This window comes from Rana temporaria, chromosome 5, assembly GCF_905171775.1.
Source record: "Rana temporaria chromosome 5, aRanTem1.1, whole genome shotgun sequence".
Taxonomy (NCBI): domain Eukaryota; kingdom Metazoa; phylum Chordata; class Amphibia; order Anura; family Ranidae; genus Rana; species Rana temporaria.
This window is the reverse complement of record NC_053493.1, coordinates 163320335-163338480: the sequence shown is the minus strand read 5'-3', so window position 1 is coordinate 163338480 and position 18146 is coordinate 163320335. Positions and strand designations below refer to the sequence as shown.

The 18146-nt window shown below is 43.1% G+C and overlaps 1 protein-coding gene across 1 annotated transcript in view; it reads left to right on the top strand.

Moving 5' to 3' along the window:
* LOC120940448 (ATP-binding cassette sub-family A member 13-like) overlaps positions 1 to 18146 on the top strand; it is a 277073-nt gene that overhangs the window by 51674 nt on the left and 207253 nt on the right. Inside the window, exons 3-4 of the mRNA XM_040353322.1 lie at positions 2586 to 2757; positions 12460 to 12569. Coding sequence (XP_040209256.1) covers positions 2586 to 2757; positions 12460 to 12569 — 282 coding nt within the window. The remainder of the gene's footprint in view (positions 1 to 2585; positions 2758 to 12459; positions 12570 to 18146) is intronic.

Genomic DNA, 18146 nt, shown 5'->3' with positions numbered 1-18146 from the left:
GAAGAGGTCCTGTCCTCATCAACATGGGGACAGGGTGCTCTGGGGTGGGGGGGCCCGCAGTGCGCCCCCCTGCCCCAGAGCACCCAACCCCCCCATGTTGAGGGCATGCGGCCTGGCACGGCTCAGGAGGGGGGGGCGCTCGCTCGTCCCCACTCCCTTCCTGACCGGCCGGGTAGCGTGCTTTGGATACGGGTCTGGTATGGATTGTAGGGGGACCCCCTACGTCGATTTTTCGGCGTAGGGGGGTCTCCTTACAACCCATACCAGACCTAAGGGCCTGGTATGCTCCTGGGGGGGGAACCCATGCCGGTTTTTTATTTGAAAATTGGCATGGAGTTCTCCCTCAGGAATGCATGCCGAGCGACGCTGTCATTTTTTTTTTTTTCCCCGACGCAACTTTTTTAAGCCGTCGCGATCCTCAAAACTCGGCGTAACGTAAATTTGCGCCGGCGCGGGAGCGCGCCTCATTTAAATGGGACTCGCCCCATTTGAATAGGAACGCCTTGCGCCGGCGGAATTTTAGTTACACAGCCTGAAATTTCTAGATAAGTGCTTTGTGGATCGGGCACTTAGGTAGAAACTTTAAGGCAGTGTAACTTAAATGGGATTTTTTAAGTTACGCCAGGTTTTTGTGGATCTGGCCCATAGCGTTTACAAAATAGGGGGTATTTTTTTTACTAGTAATAGCGGTGATCAGCGATTTTTTTTCGGTACTGTGACATTATGGCGGACACTTCGGACACTTTTGACACATTTTTGGGACCATTGGCATTTTTATAGCGATCAGTGCTATAAAAATGCATTGGATTACTATAAAAATGCCACTGGCAGTGAAGGGGTTAACCGTAGGGGGCGGGGAAGGGATTAAGTATGTCCCTGGGTGTGTTCTAACTGTAGGGGGGGTGGCCTCACTAGGGGAAATGACCGATCTTCTGTTCATACATTGTATGAACAGAAAATCAGCATTTCTCTCCCTGACAGGATGGGGAGCTGTGTGTTTACACACACAGCTCCTGGTCCCCGCTCTGTAACGAGCGATCGCGTGTGCCCAGCGGCGATCGTGCCCACCGGGCCTGCGCGAGAGCCGACGTATAGCTACATGCTCTCGCGCAGGGGAGCCGACCTGCCACCATAAAATGACAGCGGCTGGTCGGCAAGTTGTTAAGAAAGCACTGTGTCTAGTATAAAACAGGTCAGAATAGAAGCTATTCATATTAGCTATTTTAACCACTTTTGTACCACACTATAGCCTAAAGATGGCTACAGTGCAGTCGTCCATTTCTGGGAGGGTGTTCATGGAAGTTCTCCCAGAACCCCACCCTCTTAATGCCCCCTGGGGCAAGTCTTGGGCACACTGCTGTGTCCTTTGAACACAACTGATCACAGATCGTGGCACAGGGCCAATCACAGTGGCCTTTACCATATGGTCATCTGTGTCCAATCACCGCTGATTACATGTAAACAGACTTGCGAGGTATCAACAGTCCTTTCCTCATGCACTGTGTCTGTGTGAGGAAAAGAGAGCTGATAACTGGCAAGGCTCTCAGTACATTCTTTACACTGATAATCAGGCCACTGATTATCAGTGCCCTGATTATCAGTGCAGCCCCAACATCAGGGCTTATCAGTGCCCATCAGTGCATCCTCATCCATGCCTTCTCATCAGTGTCCATCAGTGCTCATTAGTCCTGCCTTATGAGTGCTTGTCTGTGCTGCGTCATCACCGCAGCTTCATAAGTGCCCATCAGTGCAGCCTCATCAATGTCCATTAGTGCAGCCTCATCAGTGCCCATCAGTTCAACCGTATCAGTGACCATCAGTGAAGAAGAAAAAAATCTTATTTGCAAGATTTTATAATAGAAACTAAGAAAAAGTTTATTTTGTTCAAAATGTTAATTTGTTTTGTTTGTTAAGCAAAAAAAAAAAAAAACCCCAGTGGTGATTAAATACCACCAAAGCAAAGCTCTATCTGTCTATGGGTATTGAGTTGGCCTGGGCAGGAAGGGTGAAAGTGCCCAGTATTGAAGTAGTAAAAAACAAAGAATATTATTGTTCATCTTGGTGTGTGGCATTCCTGTTGTTTATACAATTGATTGCTTCTGTGGAGGTGATCCATCACCTGATATGTGATTGTGAAGAAAGGAGCCTGATCTTGCCTGAAGCGACATGTGAAATATTTGACATTGAATGCAAGTGGGATAGTTTTAATTATGACCCACAATTTCAAAGAACATGGCATCTTTGACTTTTAACCATGTTGGCGTTGTTTTACAACATATCAGATATACAGTGTTTACCTTTAGGAGTGTCAATACCACTTTATCCATGTCTGTCTTCCATTACTATAGGAAGCGGTGGGAGTGTGGGAGTGTGTAAATAATCCAAAAAAACAATGCTCTTCTTTTTAAAAAAGATTCTAAATCCCCAAAAAGAAAGGATCAGGTCCATTAAACCATATTTTGAAGGACAGCTTTAACTGTATGCAGATGTTCTTTTGACATTTTTAGGATATTTGTTATAGCCAATGATGAGATAAATATTGACTACTATATTTTTTGGGGGGATTTGTAAACATTTTTTTCCAGACATGAATCACCATTATATGACAGTTCCAATGACGAGGATGTTGAAATTGAACGTAGTAGGGTGCTTGGTGGAATGACTCCTAACGATATACTTCTACTCTACAATCTCAGAAAATCTTACCAAAATAACATTGTGGTGAAGAACATCTGCTTAGGCATCAAAGCAGGAGAAGTATATATTTGTGTCTTAAAACCTTAAAACCTGTCTTAGCTATACTTCTAAAAGTGTATGAAAACGATAAAAAAAAACATTCAACTGCCAATGTTATCAGTGTGTAAGCGCTTTAAAGCTTCAATTAAAAATGTGGTCTACATAAGAATGTGTAAATAATTGAATATTCCCTTGTTGACAGTTGTAGCTGCAGGCACTGTGGAATAAGACATACTTTAGTTTTGAAAGTCATTCTCTCAGCAGCAAAGGACTAAAAGGCTGCAGGGTGGAAGCTCTGGGTTAGCTGACCTGGTGTAAATAAGGATTTCAGTGCTTCCGTTGTGAACTTCCAGTATATATTTCACCACAATGTCTGCAGCTACATAGATCAGTGAGATCTTGTTGTAAAGCTCAGTTTCTTATTAAGATAATGTTAATATTTGAATGTTCATAGCCTGGCCAGAAGCTCACATTTAAAACACCTCAATGATTCCTGTTTAAAAACTCAAGTTTGTTTGGTGACTTGGCAACTCTAGCTTCCTACAGTCTAACGGCATTCTCAAAAGGCAGCTAGGTGACATTGTGAATGAATGGTCAAAGATATTTCTAAAACATTTGCAGTGGGTGTGAGTGGATGTTTGCATTCTGATGTCCACTGTAATGTCCAAGAAAATAATGATGACAGATATACTCTATAATAGCTGTTTCTTTTTTATTTGTGTTGAATTTTTTTAAAAAAGAATCAAGAGAATCTATAGCTTAGGATTATAGTTAAATATTTATATATATTTTTAGAAATAAAATGCTGTTGTCAGCCAGGTTCATATAGGTAGATTCAGTAAGAGTTAGGCCGACTTATCAGTAGATAAGTCAACCTGACTCAGAATCTACGCCGACCTATGTATAAGCGTATGCTCAAACAGAGATACGCTTAAACATATCTAAGATAGGACGGCTTGCGCCGTCCTATCTTAGGTTGCAATATTTTGGATGTGTGCGGCCGGATGCGGCCGGCGTAGAATATGTAAATGAGTTTATACGCCGATTCACGAACGTACGCCCGGCCGCCGCAGTCGTTTTACGCCGTTTCCGTAGCGCATTACAGGCCTAAAGTTATTCCATCTATTAGGTGGAATAACAATGTTAAAGTATGGCCGCCGTTCCCGCCGCGAGATTCAAAATTTTTACGTTGTTTGCGTTAGTCGTCCGCGAATCGGGATTTACGTTGTTTACGTCCACATCGAAATCAATAGGCCTGTGCGGCGTACGTAACCGCAATCCACACTGGGAAATGTAGTCGCCCAGCGCATGCGCAGTGAAAAAAAAACGTCAAAAACGTGAGGTCAAGCCTCATTAACATTAAACACGCCCCCCCAACACATTTGAATTAGGCGCCCTTACGCCCACCGATTCAGGCTACGCCGACGTAACTTAGCAGGCAAGTACATTGTGAATCATGTACTTGCCTCGCTAACTTACGGCGGCGTAGCTTAAATTCCTTAAGCTACGCCGCCGCAAAGTTACGGCGATCTTACTGAATCTACCCAATAGTTATTTTTACTAATTGACCAACCTGCTTACTGAATGGTTGAAATAAAGAAAGGAAAAACAGGATTTGTGGAACTTGTCAGAACACTGCACTCTCTGAATGCCTCACCATTTTAACACATGGAATGCTCAGACCTCCTAAGGATAAACTAGCAAAGCAGTGGCTGTTACATGCACCAAACATTCATTCCATTGCAGGTGTATGTTCCTGGTCCACATGCTTTAAAGAGTAACTCCACTTTTGTTAAGAAAAAAAACATTCCCCTTTGGGTGATCTATGGACATTGCAAGGATTTTAACAAACTTTGCTGCAGATTCCTACCTTTTGTTATTCTAAAGAAATCCCTGTGTGTTCTCTGTGCCCATGTGCCCAGTGAGTCTAATAGGAGTGGTTTTATAATTATCAACCAGCTGCTGCACCTGCAGGGTCTGCATCCCTTTGGGCCTGATTTCCTATTGAGAGTATCTCACCAAAAATTAATTTTTTGTTGCAGGGGATGCCAACAATGTGACTTGTATCTTAGCACAGACTTCTGGGAAAATCAGTGAGCCAATCACACAAGCAGGAAATTAGGTTTATGGGGGGTGTTCTGTACACATTCTGGGTACAGAACACCTCTAGGTAGACATATTGCATTGCATTTTACAGAAAATTAGGGAGCTGAAGATTGAAAAAGAAAGGTAATTTTTAATAACATTCAATTACAATATGAATTGTGTCGCAATTGTATATGCTATATAATTTTATTATTTGCAAGTTTTTATCCCATGGAAGTGGACTTACCCTTTACATTTACAGTAATTGATTCATCTGCAGTTTATATTTAGTAATTGTCAGTTTCACTGCTTCTCAAAAATTCCTCCTAAAGTCCAATTGAACATTTAAACCCTTTTGATTTGCTGCACCTGGAATGTATTTCTTAAATTAAAGCTCACTTGGGCTTTAACAGAACACATCATCTGCTTTTTGAAGACTGCAGCTAAGATGAGTACACTGATTTGTTCACTGCACCACTGCACCCTTTACCCCACCCCCCACCCCCCAGATAAAAAATGAATATATGAGAAGGCATTAAAAAATAGGTATGCAACAAAAATTATGTTGTCTGGTGGAAGCTGATGACGAGAGATGTGTGTGTGTGTCACTCAGTTAACCAGACTCATCGACAGGAAAAAAAGCCATAGACAATGTCAACTCATTTTATATTGGTTAAAGATGCAGCATTATCAATGACTATTCTCACACAAACAACAATGCTAGGTTGCACCTAGGACAGAAACTGGCTTACAGCCTTGCAACCTTAAAAACAAGAAACATTCACATCAGTCCACTCTTATAAAAGATTCTACTTCCCCAAGTTAAGAACAACAGCTTTAAAGTTCTAATATTTCATAGTGCTTTATGGTTGAATATGTTTTTATTAACATGTTTTCAAAAGGTTACTAGGATAATTGCTCAAGATGAATAAATTCAACTGCAAGTGAAGATTATGAGTATAACTTAAAGGAGTTGTAAAGGTACAATTTTTTCCTAAATACCTTATTTTACCTTAGTGCAGTCTTCCTTTACTTACCTCATCCTTAGATTTTGCTTTTAAATGTCCTTATTTCTTCTGAGAAATCCTCACTGTAACGGTCAGGGGTTAACACCGTTTACGATCTTCCATTCCACCAACCGTGACAGCTTATCCAACAGTCCGACAATCCAGCAGACAGGACCCATTCCATTCCCCAGAATAAGGACAAGATACACAGCTCTGTTCTTTCTGATTCAAACGAATGAATCCTTTAATGGTACACTCAGCTTGTTATATACAGTTACAAGCATGCTACAGTAGTCACAGGGACAATGAAACTCTCCACCCAAAACATCACACAATGTGTGGTTAACGAGTTCCCCCTCCAATCCACATCCCAGACAGACATTCGGGCACCGCATCTAGAGGAGTTAATTACTACAGCTGACATGGCAGGCGTTATGACTTCAGCTTGTCGCACCTGCTACATAAAACACATTTCTTTTAGTAAACATAATTGACATGCTAATCCAATGAACCTGAGAAGTCAGACATCTGACCTTTCAGACTGCCAACACATATCTATCATCAATAGAACTTCCACACAATACAGTGTCATTAGCATCCACAATTAAATATCTTAGGAGCAGACCTAATTAGCACAATGGACACAGAATGCAATCACAGCAAGACACTTGCTACCAAGCTCCAAGTCACATCACCACAGTAGCAGACTTAATTAGCATCTCAACAGTCTATTGAATGAGACATTCTTATTGACCTGTTGGGGGTCAGAATAATATGTCAAGATCTCCTGCAATACATTAATTATCATTAATTTCCCATCTCATGTAATCCAAAATATCAGTTCTCAGTCATCCTATGCCCCAAAAGGGACTCCCGTTACATGGCTACCTTCTTGTGGGACACTCCGGCAGACCCGGCTTGATCCTTTTTGGGTCAACTTGGGGATGTCCGGAACTAGGAGGCCGGGATGACGTCTGTTTGCCGGGATAACCCATCAGCATTGCCATCTTGCTTACCAGGTCGGTAGCTGACGGTGAAGGTGCTTTGCTCTCTCAATGGCTCCCAAAACCTGTTTCTGATGCTCTTGGGAAAGATAAGGCACAACCTGGGCGCAAATTCCATTTAACCTTTTGACAATTTCAGCCTGTTTGTGCATTTCAATGTTCAAGCCACGGGACATCTCATAATACATGACGTAGTGTCGTTGCATCTCCGATTTCTCACTGGCCAACTTGTCTCATTCCCATTTTAGACTGTGATATTGTGCCTGATCTATGGTACCTGTCGGGGAAGATAGTCTTACCCGGGTCTCAGCAGCAAGCGGGTTGGTTTCAGCAGCACGGGTCTGGGCACAGGTAGTCACTGTGTGGGCTGCAGCGGGGCACATCGGGGTGTAAGCAGAAACAAGGGGGGCCAAATCATTCCCCAGTAGTACATCCGCTGGCAAATCCTTCATCACCCCCACATTCACATGTCCTGAACCAACCCCCCAATCCAGGTGAACCCACGCAACGGGTAGCCGGAAGACGGTGCCTCCCGCTACTCTTACGGCTACAGTGTCTCCGGTGTGCTGGCTCTCTGGGATGAGTTTCTTCTGTAGCAGGGTCATGGTGGCCCCAGTATCACGTAGCCCATTGGCTACCTTTCCATTGACCCAGACAGTCTGCCTGTGTTGCTGCCTGTTGTCCTGGTTAGCTGCTTGCATCGGATCTGCCTCGTGCAGGACACCCCAATGTTCTTCCTCCTCAACGCAGTGGGCCGCAGGCGGGATTGCCGCTGATCGATAATCCACCCAAGCTGTTGTCTTGACCACAGAGTTATCCAGTTTGCGGGCGTCTGTGTATTCGTCTGCCAGGCAAGCTGCTTCAGACAAGGAGAAAGGGTTTCTGCCCCGGACCCACTCTCTGACTTCCAGGGACAGTTTGTTAAAGAAGTGCTCCAGCAGGAACACCTGCAGCACCTCTTCCCCAGATTCTGATTGGCATCCATCGACCCAGTGGGATGCTGTGCAGTGTAGGCGGCATGCCCACTTGGTATATGAGTCTCCAGTCTGCTTGCTCGTCTCTCGGATCCGCCTCCGGTATGCCTCTGGTGTGACGGCATACCTGGCCAAAAGTGCTTCTTTTACCAGTCCATAGTTCATAATATCCTTGTCTGGGATGGCCCTGAACGCTTCACTGGCCAGGCCAGACAATTTCCCAGACAAAATGGTAACCCATTCCTCTGTGGGCACCTGGTGTAGGGCACATTGCTGTCAAAATCAGCAAGGTACCCATCAATCTCCCCTTCAGTTTCAATGAAATTCTTAAAAGCAGCAAAATGTATCTTTCTCCTTTCAGTTGGTGCTGCTGTGACTTCTGCTGCTGCAGAACCTCTTTGTCGTAGCCAATTTGAGTCCACAGCCGCTATAACTCGGTCTATGATCTCCGGTGGAGGGTTAGGACCATAGTGTGCCAGTCTTAGTTTAACAGCCCGATCAAAACTTTCCTCCTCTGGTGTCCTGTCTGTTACACTGGGCCTTTCCGTTAAGTTGGGTCTTTCAGCTCCATCCATTTGGACTAGTTCTGTGATCACGTCCATCTTCTTACGGTTGCTGGCCGGTCTGCCACGGTTCTCCAGTAAGTCTTTGTAGCTGTCCTTTAAGGCTGTGGGTTCATCTCACTGCTAGCCAACAATTGTAACGGTCAGGGGTTAACACCGTTTACGATCTTTCATTCCAACAACCACGACAGCTTATCCGACAGTCCGACAATCCAACAGACAGGACCCATTCAATTCCCCAGAATAAGGACGAGACACACAGCTCTGTTCTTTCTGGTTCAAACAAATGAATCCTTTAATGGTACACTCAGCTTGCTATATACAATTACAAGCATGCTACAGTAGTCACAGGGACAATGAAACTCTCCACCCAAAACATCACACAATGGGTGGTTAACGAGTTCCCCCTTCAATCCACATCCCAGACAGACATTCGGGCACCGCATCTAGAGGAGTTAATTACTACAGCTGACATGGCAGGCGTTATGACTCCAGCTTGTCGCACCTGCTACATAAATCACATTTCTTTTAGTAAACATAATTGACATGCTAATCCACTGAACCTGAGAAGTCAGACATCTGACCTTTCAGACTGCCAACACATATCTATCATCAATAGAACTTTTTTTTTTTTTTTTTTTTACAGGATTTATATAGCGCCAACAGTTTACGCAGCGCTTTACAACATCAGGGAAGACATTATAGTTACAATACAATTTAATACAGGAATGATCAGAGGGCCCTGCTCGTTAGAGCTCACAATCTAGAAGGGAGGGTGAAGTGGAACAGAGGGTAGTAGATGTGGGGGGTGATCAGGTGGGCAAAGTTAAAATACAGTTGTTAGGTGTGGGTAGGATAGGCTTCTCTGAAGAGGAGGGTTTTCAGGGATCCTCGAAAAGCTAAAAGAGAAGGAGATAGACGGATAGTTTGGGGTAAGGAGTTCCATAGGCTTGGAGAGGCTCTTGAAAAGTCCTGTAGACGAGCATGGGAGGTGGTGATGAGAGAGCTAGAGAGCAGGAGGTCTTGAGAAGAACGAAGAGAGCGATTAGGTTGGTATTTGGAGACTAGGTCAGTGATGTAGCAGGGGGCAGAATTGTGGATGGCTTTGAAGGTCATAGTTAGTATTTTGAATTTAATTTGTTGGGCAAGCGGAAGCCAGTGGAGGGATTGACATAGAGGAGTAGCAGAGACAGAGCGGTTGGTAAGGTGGATAAGTCTGGCTGCAGCATTCATGATGGATTGAAGGGGGGTTAGAGTATGCAGCGGTAAGCCAATGAGAAGGGAATTGCAGTAATCAAAGCGAGAGATGACCAGGGAGTGAATTAAGAGCTTTGTGGCGTCATTGGTTAGAAAGGGGCGTATTTTGGAGATGTTGCGGAGGTTGAGGCGGCAAGATTTGGACAGTGATTGAACATGAGGCTTAAAGGACAGTTCAGAGTCCAGGACTACTCCTAGGACCTTGACATGTGGGGATGGGCTGATAGTTGTGCCATCAATTTTGACAGAAAGATCAGGGGAAGAGGCACGTGGGGGAGGAAAAATGATAAGTTCGGTTTTGGATAGGTTGAGTTTGAGGAAGTGACGTGACATCCAAAGTGATATATCTGATAGTAAATTAGTGATACGTGAGGAAAATGAAGGAGTGAGTTGAGGGGCAGAGAAATAGATTTGAGTGTCATCAGCGTAAAGATGGTATTGGAAGCCGTGGGAGGCTATCAGCTGACCCAGGGAGGAGGTGTAGATTGAAAATAGGAGGGGTCCAAGAACAGAACCTTGGGGGACCCCAACAGAGAATGGTAGAGGAGAGGAGGAAGTAGAGTTGTAAGTAACGCTGAAGGTGCGGTTGGATAAGTAGGTAGAGAACCAGCGAAGAGTAAAGTCACAGAGACCAAAGGTGTGGAGTTTTTTGAGGAGGAGTGGGTGGTCAACCGTGTCGAAGGCGGCAGAGAGGTCCAGGAGTAGGAGCACAGAATAGTGTCCTTTAGTTTTGGCCGTTAGTATATCATTTGTTAGTTTTAGGAGAGCAGTTTCAGTAGAATGTTGTGGACGAAATCCAGACTGAAGGGGATCAAGAAGGTTATTGTCAGCAAGGTGTATGCTCAGTTGGTTGTAGACTAGACGTTCAAGGAGTTTGGATAAAAAGGGGAGCAAGAAGATGGGGCGTAGGTTGTCAAGATTGGATGGGTCCAGTGAGGGCTTTTTAAGTATGGGGCTGACTAGTGCATGTTTCAAAGAGTTAGGGAAGATGCCAGAAGAGAGGGAGAGATTGAAGATGTGGGTAAGAGAGTGTAGAATAGAGCAAGAGGGTGAGCGTAGCATTTGTGATTGAACAGGATCTAGAGCGCAGGTGGTAAGATGGACATTAGTTAGTAATTTAGCGACCTCCTCTGTAGTGGTGGGGTTGAACGAGGGAAGTAGTGACTGTACCTGTGTGCATGAGGTGTGAGGTGTACTTCCACACAATACAGTGTCATTAGCATCCACAATGAAATATCTTAAGAGCAGACCTAATTAGCACAATGGACACAGAATGAAATCACAGCAAAACACTTAAACATCCCATAATAGGCAGCCAGACTGGCTACCAAGCTCCAATTCACATCACCACAGTAGCAGACTTAATTCGCATCTCAACAGTCCATTGAATGAGACATTCTTATTGACCTGTTTGAGGGTCAGAATAAACCACCTGTAATATGTCAAGATCTCCTGCAATACATGAATTATCATTAATGTCCTATCTCATGTAATCCGAGATATCAGTTCTCAGTCATCCTATGCCCCAAAAGGGACTCCCGTTACACTCACTTCCTGTTCTTCTGTCTGTAACTTCATACAGTAATTCAAGGCTTTCTCCCTGGTGTGGAGTGTCGTGCTCGCCCCCTCCCTTGAACTACAGGAGAGTCAGATAGAGAAAGGAGCTGTGTGTTAGTGGGTGTCCTGACTTTCATGTAGTCCAAGGGAGGGGGCGAGCATAACAATTCACACCAGGCCTTGCATTACTGTGTGGAGTTACAGACAGAAGAACAGGAAGTGAGGACATTTAAAAGCAAAATCAAAGGATTAGGTAAGTGAAGAAGGACTGCACTAAGGTAAAGGAAGCTATTTAGGAAAAAATTGTACCTTTGCAACCCCTTTAATATAAATAGCGCCAAGACAATTATCAATCAAAGCCAACATCCATGGAAAGTCACGTTTCACAGTCACTGTTCTGAAAATTGGAACGTCTGCAATTAACCATCTAAATCTAATAGCAAGGAAATGTAAGTGTAAGTTTTCAGTGCAACGTCATGTGACACAACATGATGAGTGAATGATGACACTCATAGGAAGAAATAAAAGGAGAGAAGGAAAGCAGCGATGGGAGAAAAGAAGAGCGAGGCAGAAAAGAGAAAGAGTAGTATACCGTGGAGACACGTTTTTCCTGAGAAATATCACACAAGGACAAGGATTTATTGTTTAAGTCTATTTCTCAGTTTCTGGTGAACTTTTCCATCAACATGGTGTCATACATTGCATTCTCCTATAGAGATAAGGGTGGAATGGAGGCACATTTCCATAATCTGGAGATAAGCTGTCTAGTTGCAGAAAAAAAAAATCTAAAGAGGTTTGATTTCTGAGATTTGACCCAGCACGGAAAAATAGATAATAAAGCCATAGGGGGGGAAGGAGTGAGGGACGCATCATAGACATCTGTGTATATCTAAAAAATCTTTGACCAAAAAGTACAGATATGATCACACTCCCACCAGATGTTCAGTATGGCAAGGCCAACACATGTTTGAAGAGGTAGGGAAAATCATGTTAATGGAAGCTGGGTTACAGTACCATCTGGAGAGTACCTTATCATTTTTCTCTTGAGCATTACTGGACAATGAAGATTTTGATAGTGCTATAGACTTCTTGGAAGAAATGGTGCTGGAAAGAGCACAGTCTTTAAAATGCTGATTGAGGAAATAATTCCTACATGTGGAAAATAAATGATAAGATCTTCCTAAGTGTTAAGCTTATGCATACACATTAACATAAACAATTATAATATGATATTCACTTTAACATTTATGTTTTTTTTATCTCTAATACTTTATAGTGCTTTGGACTTCTTGGAGTAAATGGTGCTGGGAAGAGCACACTCTTTAAAATGTTGATTGGGGAAATAATCCCTACATGTGGAAAAGTAATGATAAGATCTTCTAAAGGGTAAGTGGTAAATCTGAAAATCTACAGATAATTACTTAGATGCTTAGACACATTAGACGCTTAAAACGCTGAAAGAGGTGCATGTGTGGCAGCTCCCGAGATTAGCGGCTTGATTTGGGAGCTCCGGCCCGCTCAGGCCGAGTGACAGCCTTAACACCAGCTACGGACAGCAGATCTTGGCCCCCCGCGACCCGCACTTACGGTGAACACCCCCGGCATCGCATCGCATGTCAGGAGAGCGACAGAGGAGAGAAGTCACCTCCCATCTCAGCTTTAATATTCAAGCCCAGGGGCTTTCTAAGATGGCGGACGCGATACCTCATGGTAGGAGACGCAGAGGAGGCAGGAGACACAGACTCCATAGTGGACTCTGCACCAGCACCACAGGATGATTATGGTCCTCCATTCACACCAGTAAGTGCAGTACTACTCCCAGCAGTCTGTCCTGCATCCGTGGAATCACACCTGGGCAGATCTTTTCAGGGGCTCCTGGATTCTCCCCTCCACAGCCCTGCAGATATCAATGCAGCAGGTTGCTCCTCTCACCTCCTCTCACCTCAGGCCAGATTCCTGATATGGCTCTGATTAGGGATGAGCTTTGTATGTTCGATTTTTCGTCGAATTACGAAAGATTGGGGCCGTTCGTGCCAAATTCGAGTGCCGTATCACGGCCCCTAATTCACTGCGGCATCGCAGTGCATTGCTGGCTGATGATTGGCCAAGCATGCACTATGACCCGCATGCTTGGCCAATCACAACACGCAAAAAACGGAGAGCCATAATTGGTCAAGTCCAGGGTGGCTTTGACCAATTATGGCTCAGGGGGTTTAGTACACGCCCCACACTAATGCTGCCTGGAAGTCGGCCTTGTGTAGTGTGTTGGTGGTTTACAGAGAGAGACAGAGAGAGAATGTCATTTTTTGGAGTTAGATAGAGCAGGCAGGCTAGTCAGTTAGAGTTAGTGTGTAGAGGATATATACTGTATGCATCCCAGGTGTTGTATATATATTTATACACTGTATTGAGATCCGCTCTTCTTAATTTACTGACAGGCAGGCAGGTGATTGTGCTAGCTGCAGTATTTTCACATGGTGTACTGTCTATGTCCTCTGTACAATGTGCACCTAAAGCTACGTCAATAGATTTGCTGGTGTTTCTCATATTAATTCCTAAAGGCAGTAGAGCTGCACGATTCTTGGAAAAATGAGAATCACAATTCTTTTGCTTAGAATGAAGATCACGATTGTCTCACGATTCTCAAAAAAATGCATGGTGCTTTTGTTAGCATGCATTTTTGTGTTTTTTTTTTTTTTATTTACACGCACAGAGTATGTGCCTTGCTGCAGTACAGCCTGTTAATTTGAGAATGAATTGCCTGCCACCCCTCAATAGCACCAAAGTGTATGGGCCTTTTTTTTTTTTTAATGCCGCTGCATCAAAATGCATGGTGTTATCACAAAAATAAAAATGCATGCTATTTTTTTTTTCAAAAATAGTTTTTTATTAAAGTATTATCAGATTATACAAAGCTGGTACATTAGATAATTTCAAGGTATAAAAAGCAGTATAGAGCAATACATCTTACAGGAACATACAGATAATGTACATATGAGGGCTACCTACTTTCTTTAAGGGTTGACCTCCAGAGGAGGTTAGGCCTGACACCCCTTCTGGGTACAACTGTGAGGCAGACCGACATTATGTAGCCTACCCAGGGCCTTAGTAAGTGTTTCCAAGATGCATTGAAACCCAATTGGGACTATCTAAGAACGAAACAGTTTAACAATGACAGTCAAAAATTCAAAACGAACCATCAAAGGTATACCTAGGTGCTGGGTCCTACCACTAGAAGGCAATGCTTTTACCATTTATATATTTCAGGAGAATCACAGGTGTGAGGGGGCATATTTAGATGACCTCCATACTTCCCAATGTTTATGGAAGGTGTGGGATCTCCTTTCCGTGTAGGCTAGCATTTTTTCCATGGTGTCCTAGAAATCACCTCCGTAATACTTGGGGCTTGCTGGGAGCGCCATTCCTTCGCTATTGAGATGCGGCCTGCAAATAGAATGTGCACAACAACTTTTCTCATCAGCGGTAGTGTTGAGCAGAATATGCCATATTCGATTTCGCGATATATCTCGAATATATATTCGAATATTCGAGATATATTCGCTAAATTCGAATATTCGTGATATTTTATCGAAATTAAATGATTGCGATTTTTCGCTATTGCGAATGCGAAAATAATTGCGATTTTTTGATAACTGCGGTAGGAGCACTCTGATTGGCTCAGAATATTCGTGATATTTTATCGAAATATCGCAACATGCGAATGCGATATTTATTGCGCAATTTCGAGAAATGCTGGAGGAGCGCTCTGATTGGCTCAGAATATTCGTGATATTTTATCGAAATATCGCAACATGCGAATGCGATATTTATTGCGCAATTTCGACAAATGCTGTAGGAGCACTCTGATTGGCTCAGAATATTCGTGATATTTTACAATACAAAATAATTGCGAATATTCGGCAAATGCGGAAGGAGCACTCTGATTGGCTCAGAATATTCTTGATATTTTACAATACAAAATAATTGCGAATATTCGGCAAATGCAGAAGGAGCACTCTGATTGGCTCAGAATATTCTTGATATTTTACAATACAAAATAATTGCGAATATTCGGCAAATGCAGAAGGAGCACTCTGATTGGCTCAGAATATTCTTGATATTTTACAATACAAAATAATTGCGAATATTCGGCAAATGCGGAAGGAGCACTCTGATTGGCTCAGAATATTCGTGATATTTTACAATACAAAATAAAAAGTGTTTTGCATAGGTGGTGATTCTTTACTCTATCCATCTGTCACAGCCGTTTGTCAATCAAACACCTTGAAGATTGAACACGTTCATGCTGCATGCTTTGGACTTTTTTTCACTTCACATATCAAAGACATTTTTATGAAAGATTATTTTTCTATTATTGGGACTATATTTCTTTATATATTTGTTTCACTGTGTATTTCACAAGTTATTTGCGCTTGCTTATTTTATAATTTGCCCACATGTCTTGTCACTAGACATATTTTTTATTCTTGTAGAGCGACTCCATTTTCTGTCTTGTATTAATTTATGTTGTATAACATTTTTGAGTTGCTGCTGTATTCTCCCCTTTTTTAAGGTATGCGCAATTTTTTCCTTCTTACAAAAAATAATAATATCAAACATACAAATATTCATAACATACACATACACAAAGCCCCCCCCTTTTGCATCAGAGACAATCAGAGTTCTCCTACCACAGTTATCGAAAATTCGCAATCATTTTCGCATTCGCAATAGCGAAAAATCGCAATTTTTTTTTTTTCAATTTGGCAACATAAAAGGATCGCCTCAGCTTAGCTACTCGGCCCAGGGTCTCTAATCATACCAGCAATGCTTTTAGACGTCGATAGGATGTGATCTGTTTTAAAAATCAAATTGAAAAAATGCGAATATTCGGAATTGCGAATATTCACCGCGAAATTTGAAATATAGCGCGATTTCTCGAATATGCTATATTCAAGTCGAATATTCGCAATGCTAATATTCGTGAGCAACACTAATCAGCGGTGGAAAATTCTCAATACCCAAACTCAGCAACGTAAATGCAGGATTAAGCGTATATTTTACTGACGTGACACAGACAATAATCGATTGTACCCTCTTCCAGAACCTTTGAATGATACTACAACTCCAGAAAATATGAATTAGGCTCCCTGATGACTGGCAATTTCTCCAACATAATGGTGTGATAGAGCCATTCATTTTATGTAACCACCTATGCAATAGCTTCTGTGCATTATCCCAGTGGTCCACACAAGCCGAGGATTTCCCATTGTATTTTATAGCTTCGTGCCACTGGTGTAATGGAAATTCCAATTGCAGTTCTCTTTCCCATTTTAACATGTTAGGACTCTTACCCTGGACATATAAGGGAGACGCAAGTTTATAGAAGAGGGATATCCCTTTACGTTTGTTTGAGGGTTTGCTCCTTAAGAAGTCCCAAAGTGTCTGCAGGAGTTCGATAGGCCTTCTTCTATTGATCTTATTGTAATGTTGTATTTGGAATATCCTATATTTATCTACAGCAGTTTGTTCACTCGGAGGGGGCGTAGAGTAGTGCGCCCCCGCCTTTTTCCAAGCTTTAACCGTGAAGTTAGGAATGAGGTACTCGTATGTTGCTAGAGGAATATGTAAAGTTTGGGTGGGAATATCGGTAAAGTGTATGTTAGTAAGGGCAGACCATGCATTCAAAGTAGCTTGTATAGACGGATATGGCGGAGTGGTAGGGTTATGGTGTAGACTAGCCGCTATTGCCAGCGCAGGAAGATCATGGCCAGGTGTGACCGCATGCTCGATTGTTGACCGTCGGTTGTCAGTTTGGCAAGAGAACCAGTATCGCATTTGGTCTAGAACCGCCGCTCTATAATACAATTGGGCGTTGGGTAGCCCCACTCCCCCCAAGTGTTTGGGCTTGTAGAGTTGTGCTAACGCAACCCTAGGCTTCTTAATTCCCCAGACAAATTTCCAGTTGTGTGAAGAATTTTTGTGGTATTGGGATAGGCAATGTTCTGAAGTGGTACAATAGCTTGGGTAACACTTGCATTTGATATGCCGCTATCCTCCCCAGCCACGAGAGGTGTAGAGCACCAATCTGAGTAAGTTCCGCCTCCACTGTAGTTAGAAGAGGGGGAAAGTTACTCGTATACATTTTACTTGAGGAGGCTGTTAGCTGGACACCCAGGTAGGTAATTGAGGGAGGGTCCCAGTTGCAGGGAAAATTATTTTTTAGGTTATTCTTTTCTTTTTTGGATAGGTTCAGCGTTAAAGAATGACACTTAATTACATTCACTTTGTAAAAGGATACTTGCCCGAACCCATGTAGTAACGACTGAATCGTTGGTAGGGATTCAACAGGGTTGGAAATAGTTAAGATTATATCATCGGCAAATAGCCCTATTTTATGAGTCTCAGAGTCAGTTTCTTTACCTGTTATTTTATCGCTAGATCTAATGTATTCTGCCAGTGGTTCTATCACTAACGAGAAGATGATAGGAGATAGCGGGCAGCCTTGACGAGTGCCATTGGAGAGAGTAAATGGGTCAGACAGAAGACTGGACGAATATACCCTGGCTGTGGGAGTGGTATACAGTGACATGATTGCCGAGTGCATTAGGCCCGAGATTCCAAATTTAGTTAAGGTCCTTGACAGGTATCCCCAATGGACCCTATCGAGGGCCATGAATGCGCTGGGGGTCTGCGAGATCTCCGCTAATCGCAGGAGATCAAGCATCCTCCTGGTCCCATCTGGTGCTTGTCTTCCTCTCACAAAGTCAACTTGGTCTAAACCAATAAGGGAGGGTGTGATATCCATTAGCCTATTGGCCAGGACCTTAGCATATATTTTTAAGTCAGAGTTTAGAAGGGATATGGGTCTGAAATTTTGGGGGGTCGAAGGATCTTTACCTGGCTTGGGCAGGGTGACAATAATTGCCTGGAGCATTTCCGTGGGGAAGGTTCCTGAGGTGA